This window comes from Rhinolophus sinicus, chromosome 3 (assembly GCF_057876585.1).
Source record: "Rhinolophus sinicus isolate RSI-liver-muscle chromosome 3, RSI-T2T, whole genome shotgun sequence".
In the NCBI taxonomy this organism is placed as follows: domain Eukaryota; kingdom Metazoa; phylum Chordata; class Mammalia; order Chiroptera; family Rhinolophidae; genus Rhinolophus; species Rhinolophus sinicus.
This window is the reverse complement of record NC_142503.1, coordinates 177,134,757-177,158,684: the sequence shown is the minus strand read 5'-3', so window position 1 is coordinate 177,158,684 and position 23,928 is coordinate 177,134,757. Positions and strand designations below refer to the sequence as shown.

At 36.0% G+C, this 23,928-nt stretch overlaps 1 protein-coding gene across 2 annotated transcripts in view; it reads right to left on the bottom strand.

Moving 5' to 3' along the window:
- Positions 1–23,928, bottom strand: part of PSEN1 (presenilin 1) — a 62,758-nt gene that overhangs the window by 9,521 nt on the left and 29,309 nt on the right. For both annotated transcript variants that reach the window (XM_019733624.3, XM_019733626.3), the window contains exons 6-10: positions 17,930–17,997; positions 14,197–14,417; positions 9,142–9,240; positions 6,627–6,713; positions 2,806–2,979 (exon numbers count right to left, since the gene is read on the bottom strand). In XM_019733624.3, the coding sequence (XP_019589183.1) occupies positions 2,806–2,979; positions 6,627–6,713; positions 9,142–9,240; positions 14,197–14,417; positions 17,930–17,997 (649 nt within the window). The remainder of the gene's footprint in view (positions 1–2,805; positions 2,980–6,626; positions 6,714–9,141; positions 9,241–14,196; positions 14,418–17,929; positions 17,998–23,928) is intronic.

Here is a 23,928-nt window from a genome sequence, read left to right as displayed (position 1 = left end):
TAGAATAGGCAAATATATTAAGATAATATATTGGTTGGTGTTGAGGGACATGGTGGCTAATGGGTCCAGGGTTTCTTTTTGAGGTGATACAAATGTTCTAGAATTCACTTGTGGTGATGGTTGAATAACTCTATGAATACAATAAAAACCAATGCATTGTATACTTTATATGGGAGGTATGGGAAGGATTGGAGAAGTGGCAGCTATGAAGTGTGGGTTTCTTTTGGGGGTAATGAAAATGTTCTAAAATTAATTGTGGTGATGGTTGAAAAATTCTGTGAATAAAACCACAACTTTAAATGGGTAAGTTGTATAGTATGTGAGTTATAGCTCAACAAAGCCATCAAAAAACAATGTATGGAATCCAGCCTAAAATTACGGCCTCACATGTTTTTCATTTAAAAGCTTATTTTTGTTTAAATAATAGCAATATTATGGAAAATGCTATAGGTATACTTCACAGAATTCATTTTAATGAAGAGAGAAATGTAGATACATTTTATTAACAAAATTAAAATACAATAAGGAAACAAAGAATTAACCATCAATTTTTTTCTTTAGGCACTTACCGAAGTGATAAGTTTTATTCACCTATAACCAGAAGAAACTGAATCAGTATATAAAACCTAAGAAAAAATCACGTTGCTGGAAATTTGTTTTCCTTAAACAGCTCCTTTTGATTTAAACAAAATATGCAATGGCCAAACAACTAAAATCACAGCAATGGTAACTGCTTAAATTAGACATAATGAGTAAACAGTATTCTAATGACAAATGTTGATGCTGAGATTCACTGCTAGTATTTTATTGCTATTTGCTAATGGTAGCGTAGGCCTTCTGTTGTTTTTTGTTTTGTTTTTGCCAACTCTGAAAAATGATTTTAAGTAATTATGGTATTCCTTTAATATTAAAAGGGGCATTTGCCAGTCTACCAAACACAAGACACAGTAAGGACTATTCACCAAATGATGGTGAACAGTCACTTTAATTGTAATATTTCTCTACACAAGTTCTAACAGTATATATGCCTAGCTTAAATATAATAACACAATAAAAGAATGAAAATTTCCTATTATCTTTTTAATAAATATGAACATATTAAAACTGCCTCAAACTTACTGTTTACGTTTAAACTACTAAAATCTCCCTCCACTAAAATCTCTCTCCTCCCTTGAGGTTATAGAAAAAGAATTTCTATGAGTCAAATTCCCACTCCTGGAAACAACAGGTTAATTTCACTACTCTGATAAATTTTACGTCTATCAGTAGCAGACGTAGGATGAGCCTGTTATGGGCATGATGTTTCAGGGAAGTATGTTTTGAAATTCTCTAGAAGACCAACTGCCTTCACATTGAATGAAATGATATACATTTCTAGTTAAAAACTTGTTTTCTGAGTAAATGTTGATTTTTAAAAGGTTGTTCTGGAAGACATATGTGCCTTTTAGAAGTCAAATTCTAGTGTAAATGGAAACTTTTATAAGTTATCATAAGTCTGGTTAAAAACCCTAATGCAGAGATGGTTATATGTGGCGGTAGATGCTAAGATGATGAAAGAATGTTATTAGTTTATATTGGTCACAGATAAAGAAAATGTTAATCTGAAGATATGAGAGGTAATACTTGGGTTTTTCTTAAAAAAATAAAAGTCAGAGATGAAGAGAAGAAGGACACAAAGAGATGATCAGGAGAGAGAATCTTCAAGTTGGAAAGGCAGTCAGGAAAGACTCATGTACTGGTGTGTTCAACCGCTATTTATCACTTTCTTTTGACTCCAGCACCTTTGAGAAAAGAGGAGAGGAACAGAAGAGGCAACCTAATTATGGTAGAAACTTTGCCGGCAGAGAAATTACCAGCAAAGGCAAGCTCAAGTATAGCTATAAGATGAAGCACTTGAGTTTTCCAGAAGTGTGAAAGTCGCAGGCCGTAGCTGGCGCTAAGATCTGGAAAACCCAGCCAAGCACCAAAGTTATAGACATGCCCAGGTTCTGACCCAGTTAGAAGAGTAAGGATGAGCTGTAAGAAGTGTTCTCCTCAAGATGAAGTATCATGTCAAGGTCATAATAAATAGTGATTAGTGATTAAAGAAGCTAAGGCATGTAGGTGTTTGTTTCCATAAAACTACTCAATATTTTTGCTATGTTGTAATCAAGAGTTTCACTTTTGTGAAAATGAAAAAACTGAGGATAATTTAGTTGGAAAATGTGCTAATAATCTCTTATTCAATAAACCACATCTCTAAGACTAAGCCCTAGCCAAGTGACTCTACTGGCTAATGTTCCAGAGAAGCCCCAACTGCTAACCTAAATCTAAGTGACAACACATCTCAGACACTGAACAAACGCTTACATTTCTGCCCATAACCTAGATCCCTTTGATTTTCTTTAAAATAAAATATAGTGCTTGCCAACAAAGGGAATAACAGTGTGAAAGTTTGATATATTCAAATCCATAGGTCTCTGTACAGCAAAGCGTGAAATATATTAATGAAGTTTTTGTACACAAATATACTGCAGCCATGAAGTCTTACTAGAATAATAATTTCAAAGAAACCTTTTCTCTTGTAAAACAAATGCCAAAGATCAGGCTCTAAGGGCCAATTTCAAAAATCTGAGGGGCAAAATTTGATCCATTAACAAATTTAACTATAAGAAAAGCACCAACTATTGGTATTACCCACTAAAAACTGTAGTGTTATTTGGAATTGGACTGTAACACTCTCAATTAATTTTATTTTGGGAGAGTTTGATAATGCAGCACGTAAAGGAATAATCCATGACTTTTTAACTAGAGAAATGCACATACTTTCCTCTGGGTCCTCACTGGCGAGGATGTTGCTAGAAAGTTCCTGTACAGCAGTTCGTGACTCAGGTGTAGACTGATGAGGTCCTAGGTGACTGTCCCTCTGAGCTTCCCACTCTTCATTGAAGCCGCCATCGTCATTTTCTGTCACAGAGTTTTGTGGCTCATTCCCTGTGCCTTCAAGAAAAAGAGGAAATCACAGCTGTAACATTTAGACAACTTTTTAATACTTTTAAATACATGGGAACAGTAACTACTTGACTGTCACTGCTACTAGGTTAGCTGGCTCTGAAACCACCCATCACGGGCTGCAGTAAAGCCTGCTCTGCTGGTTGCTCACCCACCAGCCATTTCTCCCCTTATTCCTGAGGACAGAGCTCTGATTTGTTTGGGTTTCCACCTCTCACCCACATACTCTGCAGGTAAATCCTGATCAATCCAAGCCAAGCATGGTAATTTCATCATTCCTCTTCCCAATGAAAGTTCTATGGCTGTGGGTTTGGTACTAGTTACATGTGAGGCAAAGTCTGCTGGGAATTTGGGGAAAATTTTTCTCACTTTAAGAGAAACAGGAAGATACCAACCATCCCTTTCTTCCCCTGGATGTTGTCTTATCTGGACATGATGCCTGGAACTGCACTTGTCACCTTGTGACCATGAGGAGCAGTAGGCTGAGGACCAAGCCCACACCTAAGGATGGCAGAGCAGGAAGATGGAAAGAACCTGCGCCCTTGATAACACCAATGAGCCACAAAATTAAACAACCCTACAAATGTCTACGGCTCAGGATTCTGGTCATGTGAGAGAACACATTTCTTTTTTGTTTAAAGCAAAGGATTGGGTTTTCTGATGTTTGCAGCCAAAAGCTTCCTAACTGATGGCACTCACCACTGGCTTTAGTGACTAAGTTACAAAAGTAGACCATTACTAGGGGGAGGAGGGAGGAGAAAAGAGGGGTGAATTTTGTATGGGCTAGTCGTTTTGTTATGACAGTCTGACTGAAAATTGTGAGCATAACATGATAGTCTTGAGAACCTTCCATACATCAAAAATAATTAAAATATGTAAGTTGATAATACTTTTTTCCCCTCCTTCAGTTTTTTTTTTTTTAATAAAAGTGATACATGTTCATAGCAGAGGTAAGTTTACCATGAATAAATAAAGCTTGTACACTTTAGGCCTCTCACTTGCATGGACTTTCTCTGGGAAGGGCTCTTACAATTCTGGATTTGTAATTCGTATTCTTTTTCTTAACCAGATCTCCATAAACTGGAATATTCCCTGGTTTGGAGTTTATGAAATCATATAAGCATAAGGTTTATAAACAAAAACAGCAGTCCCTGCTCTGCCCCATCCCTCCTCACTCCTAATCCTCATTCCTGCTTTCAACCCTTTCAGCTGTTTCCTTTGGGTATTTACCTCCATAATTAATTATAAATAGTATGTTTATAGTGCTACATCTTGATGCTTTTATTTTAGATATTAATACTTCCTATAGGGAAGATGGAAGCATTAGCTCCCATACTCATGCACACATATAAATTTAATTCTCCCAATATTCTCAATGTCATAATTTTATGTTAAGTTCAGTTTGTATACTATCATTATGCAAATAGTGTCCACAACTAAACTACTTTGCTACAGCCAGAATAAACTACATTTGCTTCTTTCATACAACTTTTTGTTTTCCCTGGAAAACTGCCACGTTTTTTCCCTTAACTAATTTCCTATGTATTACTTTTGACTAATTCATCCTCAAACACTTTAACAGAGTTTACACTCAGTTAACCTCCCAGTTCTATTATTTTTTCCCCTCTACAGACATCCCCCTTGGAGCTCTGTGCCCTTTTGTTCCAATCTAACTTCTAGTTCCTCTAACAGTGGTTTTCAACTAGAGGGTAGCACTTCCGTTCCAGGAGGTATCTGGAAATAACTATGATGGAGGACTTTTCAGTTATTGCAATACCTCGAAGCCACTACCAACATTTAGTGGGTGAAGGGCCATGAACGCTAAATATCCTGCAATGTGAGGAGAAGCCCCACACAATGAAGAACCGCCCCACCAAAATACCGCCAGCACTCCCACTGAGGACTCTGCAGTTCATTCACATACTTCTCACTTCGCGGCCCTTGCCCATGTTGTTTCTTCTTCTGGAAAGATCTTCCTTCGACTCTTCAGCTGGCCATCTCCTATTATCACTTCCTCCGGAAAGCTTTCCTTGACTTTCCAGAATAAATGAAATTCCTATACTATAAACTTTCACGACAACTTGCACTTCTCCTGTATAGCACTTATCACAACTGTATGAATTATTTGTTGAATGTTTGTGTCTCCCCAAATAGGCTATAAGCTCCCCAGGGACGAGATACCTCATTCAGTGCTCTGGCCCCAGTATCTAACGAAACATCAGTTAGGTGCTCGATCAACAGTTGGTCAAAAGGGTAAAATCCTAATGTGCCAAATACAAACTCATACTCACATATACATAAACATATATACTCAAGACAACCAATCTTTCAATTTTCTTCAGCTTAACACAGGTTAACACGATAACCAGACTTGCAGCAGTTGTTTCCAATATATTGTATTTCCTACTTCTCTTCTAGGTCTACTACTGGTATAATGTCTCCTTGTTCTGTCGCCTTGCTCACTGCAGAACAGGCCTGATACCTTTGGGTCCAAATATGAATTCTCAGATGAAAATGTCCTCCTCACAGTACCCAAATGGTAAACCAGCAGTTTTCTTGGCTCTATAAAATATAAACTCTTCCTTTTCTGAAAAACAGCAACTTATTTAACGCCCTTTTCTCTCACCAACCTTTATTCTGTCTGTTTTTCAGCTTCCTCATAAGGTTAGCTTTTGTTTTTATTTTAAAAGTTTCCTTTCTCTTTTTCCCCCTTCTTCCACCTCCCCTACCCCCCCACTCCGGTTCAAGCCGTTGTTTCTCAGTCTAGTTGTGTAGGACACAGCTTCCTGGCCCATGTTAATATTATGAGATTTGTGCTCCCCCTGCTGAGGCAGTCCGTCCCCAGTTGCCGGTTGGCAGCTCATGGCAGTTTTCGCCGGCTGCCGGCTGCTCAAGGCTACTCACCATGGCCACAGCAGCCGGCAGCAGGCAGCCCACAGCAGCCCAGCTCCAGGGAGAGCTGTTGTTCACAATCTTAGTTGTAGAGGGCGCAGCTCACTGGCCCATGTGGGAATTGGACCGGCGACCTCAGCGTTAGGAGCACGGCGCTCCAACTAACTGAGCCACTGGGCCGGCCGTTTACTTTCTTCTTAACTACTGATATTGTTTTATTGTTCAACTCTTTCTAATAACAGCTCCTAACTTATATTCTCCTTAACATCTTCTGTGGGACCCACGAGTGGGCCTTCCTATCTCCCTCCCATCCTCGGTCATCATTATTATCCTCCTCCAAAAAGTCAAGTCCACCTGGAATATTTCATCTTCTCAGTATAAACATTGCCACATCTCAAATAAAATTCTATTTAAGTTACTCTGGCCATGTCAGACAAGAGATTCTCACTTTTAACATGTTTGGAGAGAGAGCTTATTTTTTCTTTTAAAATTATAGCCTCAACTTAAACCTTTCCATACTGGTATTAATGCTATTTAATGGCAGAAATTCTTAATCTAGGGTGCTTTGGCTGTACTGTTGGGTTTGGAACATCGGAACTCCTTACATATTTAGGGTATTACCACAACTTTTAGGAGATTCTCAAAGGAATCTATGACTAAATCATTGCTTCATAACTCATTGTTAGCCTTTAAGATGACAATGACCCTTAAAACCAAGAAATTACTAAATAAAAATCACCTACTTTGTACATTATAATTGGAGCTTCGGGAGACCTTCCTTTGGGCTTCTGGGTCTCCTTTTGCCATATTTACCAACCACACCATTGTAGCTGTTGAGAAAGACAAAAGTCAAGGTGAAAATTGGAAACACAGAAAGAAAGTGCCCGAATAGACAGCAGGTCATTAGTTCTCTACACAAATCACCAATTTTCTTAATGTTGCCCTAAGAATTCTTAACAATCAAAGTAAATGCATATTTAAAAACCACAAAATATTCTCTTTGATTTGGGCATATAAAAAAAAATTTCTTTAACTGACTGTTTGCTGTAGCTTTCAAACTGCAGCTGCTATTTTAAAACTGTTCATCATCATTTATAGTCTGTGAAAAGTAACCAAAAGGAAAACTGTCCAGGCCAGCAAGATGCCACTGAGACAATAGCTGGACTAGTTGAATATCCTACAATAATGTGAATTCACTCATGAAAATTACTTCTTGGAACTAAATTAGAGGACAAACTAGGGCTCACAAAAGCATCAGATGATTATTACAACTCTAAAAATGCATGGAATAAATTTTCTTCATATTATGTCTCATTTCTGGGATTTTCAATGATGTTAAACTGTGTTATATGTACGGAATAAGAAAAAAAGGTTAAAAGCAATAAACACAAAGGGGAGAGTCAATTGGTCTCTTCTAAGTCCCTTCCATAGACACACACAAGATAGATAGATAGATAGATAGATAGATAGATAGATAGATAGATAGATAGATAGATAGATAAGAGATTGATCTAGATGTATACATACATCTTTGTCACATTTTGTTAAGAGGCAATGTGGATACTTTAACAGGGTGCTTCTCATATATTGCAGTTGGAATTAAAAATGGTATAACCCTGATTGGAAGGAGCTTGGTAACATCTCACAAAACTACATGTGCTTCAACCCTTCAACTCAGGAATACCACTTTTGGGAATTATCCTGAAAACACCAATTAAATAACATAAAAATACGTATAATCATGCACTCTACAGGGCTACAGCAGGAACCAAATGCCAGCAGCAACCTGAGTCCAAACTGGTCATAGTAAACAATTTTAAACAAAATACTTGGCATCTATGTCTCTCTGGCTTTTTATAATTATATCCATGGCCTTAACACTCTTAGACTTCTTGAATAACTTGTAAAAGAAATACATGACCAAAGAGGCTGAAAATTGTATAGTAGACATACTTCTTCATTCACCATGGCTTTGTAATTTTGAGATCAAACAAGTTTCATTATACAATAACCCAACATAAGCCAGGAAGGCAATACATGGTTCAACTAAATCGAAACCCAAATAAGAGAAACAGAAGGGCAACCACCATGTACAAGGCTTATGAATTTCTGGAGCCTTCTTATCAATAAAGGCAGCAGTTATTTATCTGATTTTCTTTCTTTATGTAAGCATCAAAAAGTATTGCTACAAACTCTTTTGTTTTAATATTTAGTATGACTACAGAAATCAGGGGTCAGCAAACTTTTTCTGTAAAGAGGCAGACAGTAAACATTTCGGGCTTATGGTTTACATCTCATCTCTGTCACATATTCGCCTATGTTCTTGTTTTTTATTCTTCTGCTCAAGAACATCCTGATTCCCCAGTGATCATGCAAGCATACAGAGATCTAAACCAGTCACTCAAAGCTATTTTTGATCTTGCCCTAATCTGCCTTTCCAAACTCTTCCTAGTACTCTCCCCATTTTGTAACTTATATTCTAGTCAAATTGAATATTTGAAATCTGATAGAGACCCCACATTTATGTCTGGCAAGCCATTCTTTGTGACAAGCCCACTTTTGAAATCAACTCCCATCTGTGCTTGCTGAAATCTTACTCATCTTAAAACGTTCAAACCAAATGCTGTCTCTTCCATGGAGCCTTCCCTGATTCCCCAGCCAGATTTTCCCTCTTCTGAACTCTCTACAGTTTGATCATGTCTCTTCAGAATCTGGTAACACTCTGCCTTGGATGTTGCTTGTCTCATTTTACTTCTAAACTGTAAGCAAATGAGCTCTGAGTAGCTAATCACCTTCATGTCCTCCACAGTGCTCTGCGGGAGCAGATCAGGCCAATGCTCAATAAATATTTACTGAATGATTAGGAAGAGTATGCCTATAAACTGAAAAAGAAAAAAGAAAAAAAGGCAAGCACATTCTGGAGGAACAGTACAATTCTTTCATAAGCCAGAACACGACTCACTTGCAATATCTGTATATAACAAGTACTCAATAACACTTGACTAGTAGTATTTTAAACGAGAATACTGGCTCCAGAGTCTCTAAATATTTCTTCTAGCTCTACCCATATTGAAAACTCTCTTGAACCAATGTCACATAGAAGACAATTTGCAAGGAAATGGAGTTCTGCAGAAGTTCCATTAATGCCATGCATTTAAGATGAGAAAAAGTACCGTGATAATGACCATTGTTACATGTGTTTGAATTCCTATAAATTCTAAGCTGTTTACTAACTTAGTATCATTCCGAAATACTTACAGGAGTAAATGAGAGCTGGAAAGAGAGTTTCATTTCTCTCCTGAGCTGTTTCAACCAGCATACGGAGTGGGCCTTTTGGACACAAAACAGCCACTAAATCTAGAAAGAGAGAAATGGAAAAAATATCTGTAAGAAATGTATTGGCTAAATTTGTAAAGGGGTGTGTTAGGGAGGAATTAACTAATGGAAAAGGTTGAATTTTTTTTTTACACAAAAGGATGTGAAATATGAATAATGAATATGAAATAAATAGCAGGTAAACTGATGGGGGACACAACCACCTCAAAAAATACATGAAAGCATACAGAAGATCTGTGCAAATTTCATTTCGGTTTTGATGCTATTTGGTTAGTTTAGTGTGTCATCACTGGGTTCTATGAATAAGTCTTCTCAGTTTGAAGAAAAGAGGCAGCGTTAATGACAAGACAGAACTATTCTAGAACAGTTGTCAATTTCCAATAAGTAGAACCAAGAAAAAGTCATTATCAAACAAACTATACCTAGGAGTCACAAGCAAAAGCTTTAAGAGGAATTTAATAGTGAGGATTTGACTGAACTTTTCAAAATATGAAGAGCAGAGAAGAGATTTGTCTCCCCTTTTTTAAAAACAGAATATGTACTACTTAGGGGTGCTTGAAATAAAAGGGCAGTAAATAAAAATAAAAAAAACTAACAAACTTTTCCATGAGAAAGTTTAGTATTTCTTTTTTTAAACTTTAAATACATTTTTATTACACAAAAGTTGTCACGTAATTGCATAATTCTTTAGTTCTCCTGTCAAAAGCACTTCACAAATATTCAGGTCTTATAATACATGTGGTGCTGAAAAATGGTTATTTCAGAAAAACAGCGACTCTGAGAGGAAGCAATATGCTTCAATTATTCTTGATTCTACCACCATCTTTTCCACAACTGCAATTTTTCTTATATTTTCTGTGTCATGAAAATTCAGAAATAGAAATACAGAAAATAATTTCAAACATTTAAAAATATAAAACAGGTACAGCTAAAATTTTTAAGGAAGACTTGATAGCTTATGTTGACATTACTATCATTCAGATGCAATTAAGTAAAAAACCTCACGCCTGCCAAGTGGTCGTGTCTTCTTGTATATTACTACTACTACTACTACTACTAAAGATCACACACACACACACACACACACACACACAGAAATTGCTACCCTCACTGCTTTCAATTTGATTTGTTTTGGAAAGAAAATGGAAATTTGCTGTGCTCCAAAACAATGGGATTTTCAACCTGTTTGAAGCTGCCATGTCCTGTAACTATCCTGGTTTTATGACACACTCCCCCTTATAGAATTGCTAAATAATAAACTCCCTTATCTTTAGAGCAATTAATGTGAATTAAAATTAATTTTGTTTAGAACCTTTGTGAAAAATTAAAGTATCTTGAGACCTTGTAAAAATGAAGTTGAGAATCATTACTCTAAAAACTGGATACAAGTCTCTTATTTTAAATGAACTCGAAGCTCTGAAGAAGAAGAAACTGAGAACTGATGGAAGAAATAGCATGCTGTAGTAGAAAGAATACTGGACTTGGGATTCCAATTCTACATCAAACAGCAAAAGCTTGTGCAAAGGGGCCGGCCTGGTGGCTCAGGTGGTTAGAGCTCCGTGCTCCTAACTCCGAAGGCTGCCGGTTCGATTCCCACATGGGCCAGTGGGCTCTCAACCACAAGGTTGTCAGTTCAATTCCTTGAGTCCCGCAAGGGTGGGCAGTGCCCCCTGCAACTAAGATTGAACACAGCACCTTGAGCTGAGCTGCCGCTGAGCTCCCAAATGGCTCAGTTGGTTGGAGCGCATCCTCTCAACCACAAGGTTGCCGGTTCAACTCCCGCAAGGGATGGTGGGCTCTGCCCCCTGCAACTAGTAACGGCAACTGGACCTGGAGCTGAGCTGCACCCTCCACAACTAAGACTGAAAGGACAACAACTTGAAGCTGAATGGCACCCTCCACAACTAAGATTGAAAGGACAACAACTTGACTTGGAAAAAAGTCCTGGAAGTACACACTGTTCCCCAATAAAGTCCTGTTCCCCTTCCTCAATAAAATCTGAAAAAAAAAAAAAGCTTGTGCAAATACTTTACCTCTACCTCTATATACATCAGGTTTCTTAGCAGTAAAACAAGGAAAACCACCTTGCTTACTTCACAGTATAATACAGTAAGAAAAAAATAACAGCTGACATTTACTGATATACTGTTCTAAGTGTTATATGTATCGTTCAATTTAACCTTCACAACAACTAAGACTTAGGGGTTGAGTAATGTGCCTGTGGTCACATAGCCAATAAGTGACAGTAGAAGATTCTGGATGTGAACCTACACAGTCTGTCCCCAGAACTAGCATTTTCTTGTTTTTAAATATCAAAAATGGAATCAGACTCTTCATTACTCTTTATTACAATTCACCTCTGATGATGGAAATACGTCCTGCTTCATCTAATTAAATTTTAACTTGCTCTAGTATATCATAATGTTGCCCCAATAAGGCCTGTAGCCCGAGACTGGTAAGGGTGGTGACAGTTCCATTGAACACCTAAGAGCCCAGCATCGTATATTTTCAGAAGTGAGATGGTCACTATTAACAATGTCTGGAAATCCAAAGTGGCTAAAGTGAAGCCTGTATTGTGGCTTTAATATGTACAGAGACATGTATAACCCTGATTTATGTTTTGGGTATCTGAGGCAAGAGGTTCTCAAGGTTATATTCTCCAAAGAGGAAAACCTTGGATAAGGAATTGCTGTTGCCACCATTAGCAGAACCAGATGGCTAGACATTGGCAATGGCCCACGAATCTGTAAAAATGCACAGGTGGAGCCAGTTGTTGGCCAGGGTAAGATGACTGCCTAACGTTAATTTTGCTGACTGTTGGACCCCATTCTTCGATCAAGGATGCGCGGATTAAGGAATGAAAAGCAGCAGCTTTTCAATAAGCTCCACCACAGGTAGTATTGATACTGTCCACAAAGTGTTACAGTTTCCATTGCTGTTCACTCACTTGATCCCAAAGGAGTCCCAGCACAGCCAAAGTTCCCAGAGAGGCCTGACATTCTCTAATACCTTGTCAACTGGCAAGGACTGACGACAGAAGAGGCTACCCTCTCCTGTAGGTAAGTTTGGTCTTAGCAAGGAGGCCCCGGTGTCTGAACTGAGCTGTAGAATGCTGCCTCCATGATACGGAGGAAATGGAGAAGGATATGGAACCTCACATATCCTGAAGATATGTGAGAATCTCTGTTTCCAGGAGCACTTAGTACGCAGTCAGAAACTGCCATCATAATGGTGTATAGTACTGGACTAAGGGCAGTTTCTCACACCAGAAACCCATGGCCAACTTAATATCATCATGGATGATCCAGAGATTTCAGAAAGTTTGAGAGGAGGTTGCTAAAGCCTCTACAATGAATGATTCTCTGGGGGCAGGGAGAGAACATTAATGGGAGTGACTGTTGTATCACAATTTGGACAGATTCTAGAGCCCTTTGTAGTAAGGGGCCCCAATTCAAGATGGGCCAATTTGTAATAGTATAAACAGGCTTACATAAAATTTGTAAATGAAGAATATGTTACCTACAGGTCCCAAAAAGGCCTAAAAGTTACTGGGCTTGTTTTAACATAGTGGGTGCAGGGGGTCAATTGCTATTTCTTGACAGCGTCAGAGATGCAGAAGCCCTCAGCTTACTAAGTACTTTTTAGGAATTTAACTGGGGTGGCAGGGCCTTGTACTATGTACATGGAAATGCCAACCATCCCCTCTTTTGAGCTCCTTTGTGACTATTTGTATGTCCCCAACGAGGATGTCAAATGAACGTCTTCAGAGGATGATATCATCATGATGTTATTTCTGTGCTCCTGGAGAAAGCTGGATGTGGTTAAGATCTAGTCTGCAAAGATTGTGTGCAATGCTAAGGATGCTTACGTACTCCATGGGTAGCTAGGTAAAGATATAATGTGTCCCTCTGAAGGTGAAGACAAATTTTGATTGTTGAAAAAGGCACTAAACAGAACATATTAGTAAAATCTCTGAGTACAAAGTATTTAGCAGTGCTGATTGGATGGAGTCTAGAACTAGCATTCTTAATCATAACTATGGAATAATAGATGAGTACTTTGCAAACCATCAAGTACTACATAACCTAAAGTTATTATGAAAGGCAGGCATAGAGAGCATCTGACTTCTATAGATCTACAGGAGAACGGAATCAATCCAATTCTATTTCCACAGACTTTTTCTTTGTCAATCAAGAGGGGATGATGAGTTTCCTATTACAGGTCACCAGACATTTTAATAAGCATTTGTATAGGGATAAAAGACCACAGCCTACTTATAATATAGAGACCACATATTGACGTCTGAAAATGGCTCTTTTGGCTTTCACGCAGGGCAACAGCCACAGAGTACGCACCTGTACAGCTGCCTTGGTCATTCAGGGCTAGGGTACATTCTCACTGTTCAGGACCCATGTAACACTGGCTGTTAATGAATTTGAATCTCACTGCCCAAATAAGCTGTATTTTTAAAAGAATAATTCTACCCAAGTTGCCTTATAAAAAGTACGTAACCTAATTTTAATTTTAAAAATTGATCACTTGATATGTATTAAGCACTCTGCTAGAATTTTTCACCATACATTCCGAACTCTTACAACTTTAGGAAGCATTGTTCCCATTTTTCAAATTAGGAAACTGAAGCTCAAAGAACCTGAGTAACTTTCCTAAAGTCATAAAGGCTGTCAACGGTCCAGACAAGATTTGACTCTAAGTCTTGTAACCAGAAGTCTATGGATCCTTCCACTAATCTGTCACTAAGTAAAACTGGGGACAGTATATAAGACATTTTTAAAGAACTTAACCTCAAAAAAATCAAAATCTTTGTATGAAAAAGACACCATAGCTAATTAATTATTTACTGAAGAGTTATGGGGTATAATCATTATCATTTTCATAAGTCAAGGTAACGGGAAGACGAAGGAAAACACACCCGTGAGGCATTTGTGTTACAAACACAGTATCAGTCTTGGGTTTTACCATATACTGAAATCACAGCCAAGATGAGCCACGCGGTCCACTCTGGGAGGTACTTGATAAACACCAAGGCCATGAGGGCACTGATCATAATGAGATACGCCTGCTGGAGTCGCAGTGGACCTTTCCAATGAATGGCAATCATTCCCACTACACCAAAATTCCAGATCAAGAGTGCAACAGTAATGTAGTCCATGGCAACGTTATAGGTTTTAAACACTTCCCTGAAAATAATTACACAGAGACGTAAAAAGATTTATGTACAATAATTCATCAAAACATTGTTTAGAACTATGGTTCCCAAACATTAGATATTCATTTCCTACACCTTCACATTTTTACCATATCTATATCAACTAGGCTATTATTTAACACTTTTCTTTAAATTAACTTTTTCCCTCAAGTTGAATTTATTTTAACAGAAAAATGTATAATTCATATAAATGGAAAACCAGTATCACAGACTATAAAAATAAGTACAAGTACAAAAACTAAAAAAGGCTGTATACCATCTAAAATGCCATTCTACACTTTGGGAAACCCTCATTTAAAATAACTGAAATTGGAAAAAATTAAACATGCATAATACATTTTATATATTTTATAGCTAGGATGTATATTATTTTCCTAAAATGAAAGTTAGTACAGCCATTAAAACCGTATATGTTTTGTATACACACACACAAACATGGAATATAGACAGACATGACACACTGTTGCCTGGAAAAAAAAAATTATCTCGTTTATGAAACAATGTGTGAGTAGTGAGAGCAATGTATCGATATAGTGACTTCTGAAAGGATGAGGGACTTATCTTTAGATGATGGGAGTCTGGTCATTTTTTTCACTTTTTTCTTTTTCTTTGTCCCTCCCTCCCTCCCTCCCTCCCTCCCTCCCTCCCTCCCTCCCTCCCTCCCTCCCCTCCCTCCTTCTTATCTCCCTCCCTCCCCAATGACTGTTACGTCATTTTTGTAATGAACAAAACACTATTTTAATTTGGGGGGATAAAATTCCACCATCTAAAAATAAAGAGATTACAAGTATAGAAGATGTCTTTTCGTAATTGAAGAGAAAGCAAGCACTCATTTAAGCACAAACTTTGGGTGCCGAAACTATCCAGAAAGACGATTTTACCATTTTGAAATCTCAAAATAAATGTTGAAATTTCTAGACAATGCAGCTTGTATTAAACATTTCAGATATCCTAGCACTCAAAAACAAAAACAAAAACAAAACAAAACAAAAAAACACAAATTATTATTAATCTTTGGCTAGGTAATACATGTATAATATAAAATTCATGATACATACTGTGAAAAGTAAGTTTTCCTCCCTACCTTGTCCCACAGTGCCCCTCTCCAAAGGAAAGTACTATTATTAATTTCATGTGTATCCTTCCAGTGATTGTCTATACATATCACATATACTTTATTAAACATAAATAATAGCATATTGTATACACTGTTCTATACCAGGCTTTTTTCTCTTAACAATACTCACAGAGATCTTTCCACATTAGTATATCAGAGCTGCCTCTTTCTTTTTAATGGCTTTACTCAATAAATGTACCCTAATTTATTTAACCAGTTTTCTGTTGATGGACATTTAGAGTGATTCCATCCATTCTTTTGATATTAGAAACAATGCTACAATGATTGTTCCTACAAATTATTAGGTTGAGGACATATGCACTTAAAATTTTAATAATATGCCAAATTGCTCTTAAAAGTTATAAACCAATGTGTGCTTGTTCATTTCCTTGCAACCTGATTATCCCAACACCAATTACTATAAATACATAATCCATCTATAGCCTACTGATTCTATACTTTATCTTAAATTCCATTATATATTTGAGCTTTTCTACTGATCACCTATTCATGGTGCAGGTGTCCTATTTTAATTATTGTAGGTTTATTATATTTTCAAATCAGGTAGGACTAGTATCCCTTCATTTTTCTTCTTTTTCAGAATTCTTTGGAGTAACTTCACTTATTAATTTTTCCAAATAAACTTAGAATTATCTTGTCCAGATCAAAAATAAATTGTTCATATTTTTGTTGAGCTTATATTAATTTTTACAATACACTTAGAGAGAACTGACATCTTTATGATACTAAGTCTTCCTATGAAAACTGGTATAGCTTTCTATTTAAGTCTTCTAAGCCCTTCAGAAGCATTTAAAAATTTCTTAATAAATCTTGCACAATTCTTGATTAATCCTAGATATTTTTGTCTTTTTTGCTGCTATCATAAATGTGATTTTTTTCCTTTCATTATGTTCTCTAACTAGTGTCTTCATGAATGCTACTGAACTAATTTTGTATTCAGATGCCTTGCCAAGTTTACTTAGTGATTCTAATTGCCTTTTGGTGAGTTCTGAAACTAAATACACAATCATTTTAACTCCAAATATTGGTAATTTAACCTGCTTTTCCAAATCGTACAGCTCGTATGTCTTTCTCTCATTTAATTGTGCTCTATTCCCTCCAGAGCAATGTCAGATGACAATATTGATAAAGAAAATCCTCATCTTGTTAGACATAATAGGCATGCTTCTAGAATTTCCATATGAAGATGATACTGACTTTTAGAAGAGATTTATTCATTTTACCATGTTAAAAAAGGAACTATCCATTTGTTTTATTACAGAATTTCATCAAGAACAGGTGTTAAATTTTATCAAATGCCTTTCAGCATGTACAGAGATGATGACTTAGTAACATGGTAACTTATATTGAAATTTGCTAGTAATGAACCAGTCTTCCATTCAGCAAACCCCATTTTGTCATAAGGTATTATTTCCTCGATGTGTTGCTGAATCCTATTTGTTAATACTTAGTTATTCTTTCGATATCAATAAATAGGATTGGTCTAGTTTCCTTTTTCTTGGTAATTTAGAGGGTTTTAGTATCAATGTGATGCTGGCTTTATAAAATGATGTACTGTTGTTATTGGTGGAAGTAGGATGAGAACTTCTTCAACAATCTTCTGTAGTTTTTTCTTTGCTATATTTAGATTTTCTATTGCATCAGTGATCAGTTTTGATAATTTTTTCTAGAAAATCATCCATTTCATATAGATTCTCATATTTGTTTCTTTTGTCTATCGTTTTTTCTTACTGGCTCTACCAAATTCATCAATTTATTTATTAGTTTTATTGCTTCTGTTCCTCATTTAAGAGCTAGTGCTAATAATGGTCTACAAACGTTATATCTACCACTGGTGCTGAGAGAAAGGCCAGATTTGCAAATCTCTGAGCCTCTCTATTCTCTTCAACAGAGCAGCTCTATTTTTTTCTATTTTATGTGTAAAATTTTCATGTAACATTTCCTTTGGAAAAAAATAACTCACTGATGAAACAATATAAGGGTTTGAAAATTAATTAAATCATATTTATATACTTTCTTGAAATCCTTTCTTAACATTCTGATTCATAGATTTCTACTGGAAGTAAAGAATACAAAAACTTCTTCACTGAAAGAATTAAGTTCTTCACTAAAAAAGACTTAGAATTGACTGTAGTTTTCAGTTCTTTCAGTTCTACTTATTTATAAGTAAGGATCAACAGAAGAATATCGATAATATTAACTCGTCTTATATATAGCAAGTATGATCTATATATGGAAACAATTATAATTTAAGAGTAGTTCATCGATAAAAGACACAGCTTTAAACGACAGAGAGCCTAAACATTGTTAATTTCTGAAACGTAGACCAAATATTTCACACTTACCCCAAATAAATGAATGAGAAAAAGAATAGCAACAATAGCGATGAAATAATAAGCCAAGCATGGATAACCTAGAAAAGAAAGAATTTCAATATAATTAACAGATCGCAAAGCCCTAAAGAAGTGCAAATTTGGGACTTCAAAAATAGTATACTATTTCTGTATATGTTATGCTTTTCAAATGGCAGAACACAAATGGCTTTGGGTTCAGTGAATTCTTATACTAGAACTCTTTGGGGCTGATCAACTCATAATAGTAAATAGAAATTTCAGCAAGACATATATAGACCCTCGTTCCTTTAGAAATAGGTGAAATTTTAAAAAGAAAAGAATGCATTCTAAAATATCGAATTATCAATAGAGTCAACAGTTGACATTTTAAACTTTAAAGTAGCAATATTTTCAGTGGAGGAATTATGTAATATTTCTAACATAAACAATAAATAAATAAATACTTGATAAATAAAATTGAAAATCAGGTATTTAGTTAGGTAACCTGTGTATGCATACATTAACTGTACAAAGAAAATAAGCCTTCTAAACTATATAACCATTTAACAAAAGAATATTCAGAATCTGAAGTTTCAATAAGTATTGCAATGCTTTCTACATTTTACGTCATTCATAAGTATTACTATTATGAATTATTTGAAACACTTAGAATTCAGTCCATCATTATGCAGAATTCATACAACACTATATAAATATTACTCTCTATTACTCATGTACAGCTTATTAATGTGAAGAGATAGAATTAGAATTCGTTTTTGTAATCTATTATACAAGATGAACACTTTAAATGGAAATTTTATGTTATGGGTATATTTAGGAAAATACTATACAACCCAAAAAGTATGGGGTTTTTAAAAACAGGAAAAGTACAATAAAGTGTCAAGTAATTTCTAACCAAGAGTGAAAATATTTCGAGATGGAAACACCCATAATTTGCTTTAATCTTTTTTTTTTGCTTTAATCTTTCAGTGAACTTTATTGTTTAATGACAGAAAGAGCTCCAAAACCAATGTTTCCAAATATATCTCTTACCCAGAACAGATCAAATCAAACTGTGATGAAAGGAGAGAAAATAAAACCTCCAAATCAAGAATATTATTTCGTCTTCATTTTTTTTCTAAATCTTCCACCAGCACTACCAGATCCAGTTGTTTCAATAATCAGGATCTAAGCTATCAAAGTCTAGTTGTGATTAGAATCTATGTTAATTTTCTCTTGTGGTTCTGTTTTGATCACCCAAGGTTATTTGTGATTGTTAATTCCTTTGAAAAACAAAAAAGATTTATTTAAAATTTTCACTGACTCTCTTTATAAATTTTTATTAAATTCAGTTTCTGTTCTTCCACAAAAATTTTCCAATGTTTTATTATAAAACTTTTCAAACACACAGCAAAGTTTAACGATTTTTGCAGTGAACATCCATATACCACCTAAATTCCACCATTCACATTTTGCTATACTTGCTTTGCAACATTTCTATCCATCTCTATCCATTAGTCCATCTTATTTTTAATACATATCACAGTAAACTGAAGACACCTGTATATTTCCCTCTAAATACTTCAACTTCAGCAAAATATTCTAAAGGGAGCCCTTACTCTCTTTCTTCTGTAAAAAAAACACAACAATATAGCTTAAGCAGAAAGAAATCTCCCCACCTGCATCCCACCTCATCAAGCTCATAGGTCTCAGCTTTAGAAATAATCCAACTTACAAAACTAAAAAGCATATAAAATATTACAAGACAGAAATGCTTTAAAGATTAAGATGTGTACTGGTTTTCCATATTAAGCTCCATATTAAAGGCCAGAGCAAATATTACATACTAGAAATTCTCATCTTTCTTGAGATATGCTTTTTACCTTGTTTTTTCAGCAAGGGAACATGGGGATATTGTTTATTTAAAAAAAAAACAGCATTTTTCTGAATACCAAAGTAACATGCATATAACATTGAGAAAATAGAGAAACACTAGAAGAAAACAATTCCCACTGAGCAATGACAACCAAAGTTAATATTAACATTTTCTTTTCAGGTATGTTTTCTGTCTGCCTATGTAGGCATGTGTAAAGACCTTTTAACAAAATTAGAATCAAGTTATAATACATTCTGCTTTTTTAAAACTTAATTTTTTATTACAGATATTTTCGTGCCATCAAATATTTTTTAAGTGATTTTTAAATGACCAAATAATTTATAGAGATGAACCCACAACTTAACCTTTTCCTTAGGCATGAATTTGTAGTGTTTTCCCTTTTTTTTTTCAATTACAATTTATGCTAGGATAAATTGCTAGCATGCAAATATTTTTCTACATTTCTAATTCTTTCTTTAGAAAAAAATCATGAAAGCAAAATTACTGAATCAAAGTGCACAGACTTTTTCTAATCACTGACTATTGAAACATATTGGTTTAATGACTTCACAAAAAAGGCTGGATTCATCTTTACCAAGTTAATAGGTGAAATATGTTAATTTGTTATTTTAATATGTATTTCTTTTTTAATAATGAGGAAACATATAGTCACGTCTTTCTACTGGCCAGCTATATTTCCTTCGTAATTTTTCTGCTTGGAATTTTTAAAATTTATTGGGATGTTCATAATTTTCTTAATGATCTGTAAGTGATCTTTATAATATTTGCCCTTTGCCTACAGTAATGGTTGTAAACAGTTTTCCTATTTAAGTTGGTGATTTGTGTTATCATTTTCTGAGTTATGGCCTGAATTCAAAGTCTCTTCTGATGATGACTTAATAGCATCTCCCCTTTTTTCTAGAACATCAGATTGTAAAACAGGTCTTTCTCATCTTGCAAAAATCCCTACTTATCTTTCCTGTGCTAAATGCTCTGAATGAAAAGAGCCCTGTTTCAGTACAGAACAGCAAGTGTTTCCTCTAAACTCTGAACTATCCAGGCCAGAAGGCATGTGACTTAAATAAGCTATATAGTTCCATCTACAACAAATAATAACAATTGCCTTTTCCGTTTTCTACCTTTTGAGAAATCAAGATATGGAGTCACTATAGTCAAGCTGCTAAATTACTAAAATCAAGTATGTTGAGGCATGAGGAAATGGTTCTGTTCTTGTTTTAACTAGACTGGGAACTTAAATTTAAATTTCCAGTCCTGTTTTAATACCTGGATATACATCAAACCTCCATATAATCCTCTGATTACCTCCTGAAAGACTAAGGAAAGAATGTTTACGTATCCAGACCGTCTGACACCCATTATCCAGACCACTGGTCGTCTAGAGGATTACCATCTAGGACCAATACAGAGGCTAAGAAAGCAGAACGGATTCTTCTCAAGAATTTTTTTTTTTTTTTAATAAGAACCCTCAGCTTTTTTTCCTTCTTTGTAACACTCAGCATATGGCCTAATTATGTGTCCAGTCTACAAACCCTAAGACCCTTAAATAGGTCTTTACCATTTATTTCTAGCCAAAGCCTCCTGATTCATTTACACTCGGCTGACACTTTTTAAGGTTTGTTTGGTCTTTTAGCTTCTTGTGCTTCTTATAGGCATTGCACAACTAACCACTGACATAACAAATCCCCAGGGATCATTTGCAAACAGGTTCTGGCAAGTTTCTGAATTTCTGACTCAAAAGCTTTTACTTTATACTAGAAGTCAAAGTAAACAACTTGTTTTTTACTTTGGCCTGTGCTTGCTAAGACTTGAACCTTAAAAACGCAAAACAACATAAATGAACGAGTAAATGTGGAAATCTGGTTGAATATAAACTTTTCAGACAATATAAAATGAAGCACAACTAAAAGATACACAAAACTGACCAAAAATATATCAAGATAGGTGCTAGTTAACAAGGAGTAAAAGCACATCCCATCCTGTTTCTCCCACCGAATGCAGCTATAAAACCTGGATAGAATGCATGCAGCTGCTAGCTGAGGATCTGAAAAGTAAAGAGAGGCAAGTGAACTGGGGAATGAAAAGTACCAGGGGACCAACAGTGAGTTTACGTTTTTTCCCTCCGGTACTACCCTCCCCACCAGTACTCAACACAACCAGAGTGGTCTTTAAGCAAGACAGTGAAAGCAGCAGGAGAAACCCTCCAGTTCTGGCCAGAGGAACAGGAAAGAGGTTTCCTAACACCAAAATAGAATGAAAAATCCTATTTTCTGGTTTTTCCATTGTCTCCATTCTTTCACATCCAGCCCCAAACAATTCAGTGGTGGTGGCAATGTGGGCGGCAGGAGCCTAACATTTAGGAGGAGGAGAAGCTCTTCCCATTTGATTGGAGGAGCTGTAGTTCCCAGACAGTGAGGCAAATGGCCCTTGCTATATTTCTCTGTCCTCCCACCTGTTGGCTCTGACACCGGGAAAATAAAGCCCAGCTTTCTGGCTGAAGGAAGGAAACGGGGAAGGCCAAAAACCAGAAAGTATCTGGGAGACTACAGAAAGGAAGAAACTCAAGAAAGAAACCTCTTAAAGCTGTTAGGAACTTGGGGGACCATCCCCAGGATGCACAGGTGTGGATGTGACCCCAATCACGCCCAATAAAATGTGAAGAACAAAAGTTGCATATAGTCTAGATAAAAGTCACAAAGTGAGTCCAATAAAGCAGAAAACTGTGACTGGCAAGTAAACATTTACATGCAGACAATACAGATGGTGAAAAAAGGGATCAAGAAAAGTACTTAAGACATGAGCACATTTGAACAGTGGGAGAATGCTTTCCAGCGTGGGTTTATATCGCTTGCTCTTTGGCCTTCTGATGACTTCTGGTCATCATCATACACACATTTCCTCTTCTACCTTCTCCATACGCTAACGTCAGACTACAGACGCTCATCACCTAGGCTAACACTTCTACACACCCAAACGTTCAACAAACAAGGTTAAACCTTGTATAATTTTAGAGTTTGTGAACATTGAAAAGGTATCCAATCTTACTAGTAATCAACTAAATGCAAATTAAGACATTTTGTTTTGCCTATAAAAATTAGCACAGATTTTTAAAATTTTTTAAATTCAATGCTGGTAAAGGTAAGGTAAGACAGATGGTTCATTCACTACTAGTGTTAAGTACAAATTGATACTACCATTTCGAAAAGGGAATTTAGCGTACCAAGACAGTTAAAAATATGTAAATAATCTGCCCAATAAATTCTGTCTAGGATTTTACCCTAAGAAAATAATCTGAAAAAATGAAAAAGCTCTATGCATAAAGACATTCATTGTTTTTAGAATAGTGAAAAACTGGAAACAACTTAAATGTCCAAATGAGGGAAATTAGGGGAAGTAAATTACAATACACCCATTGAGTTAAATATTATGTAGCTGTTAAGATGTATTTTCTAAGAATTTATAATATGGAAAATTGCTTATGCCAAAGTTAAAGTAAAGAAAGGACACATACTGATTAAGCTTTTTAATTATGTTAAAAAATATACACAAATAAATACTAAGGGGAAATACAGTAGACTTCAGTATTTGGAAAGTTAGTATTTATTTGAGAATGACGCTAAAGGTTCATGACTGTTAATAATTTGTCATTTTTTTGAGGCATGAATCTGGAACATGTGCCTGGTGGCTGAAATTCAGAAGTGAGTCATTTAGCTAGAGTGTGAGCTAGGGAAGCAGAGGCTAGGAAAGTTAGGTCTGTGTCTTTCCTACACAACCTCCCCTGCCCTTGTTTCCCAAAGAAAGAATCAGTGCTACTGCAAGAGAGGTAGTGAGGGAATGATGGATGGTTACCAATTTGGAAGTGGGAATATAGCCAGTCACCAACAAGTTTAAATCAGCATCTGAAGGTGGCTTGACTGTTCTGTGCTCAAGTATGAAAATATAATGATTTTTTTTTAATTTGATTGGGGAACAGTGTGTTTCTCCAGGGCCCATCAGCTCCAAGTCATTGTCCTTCAATCTAGTTGTGGAGGGCGCAGCTCCACTCTAAGTCCAGTTGCCATTTTTAATCTTCAGTTGCAGGGGGTACAGCCCACCATCCCATGTGGGAATTGAACCA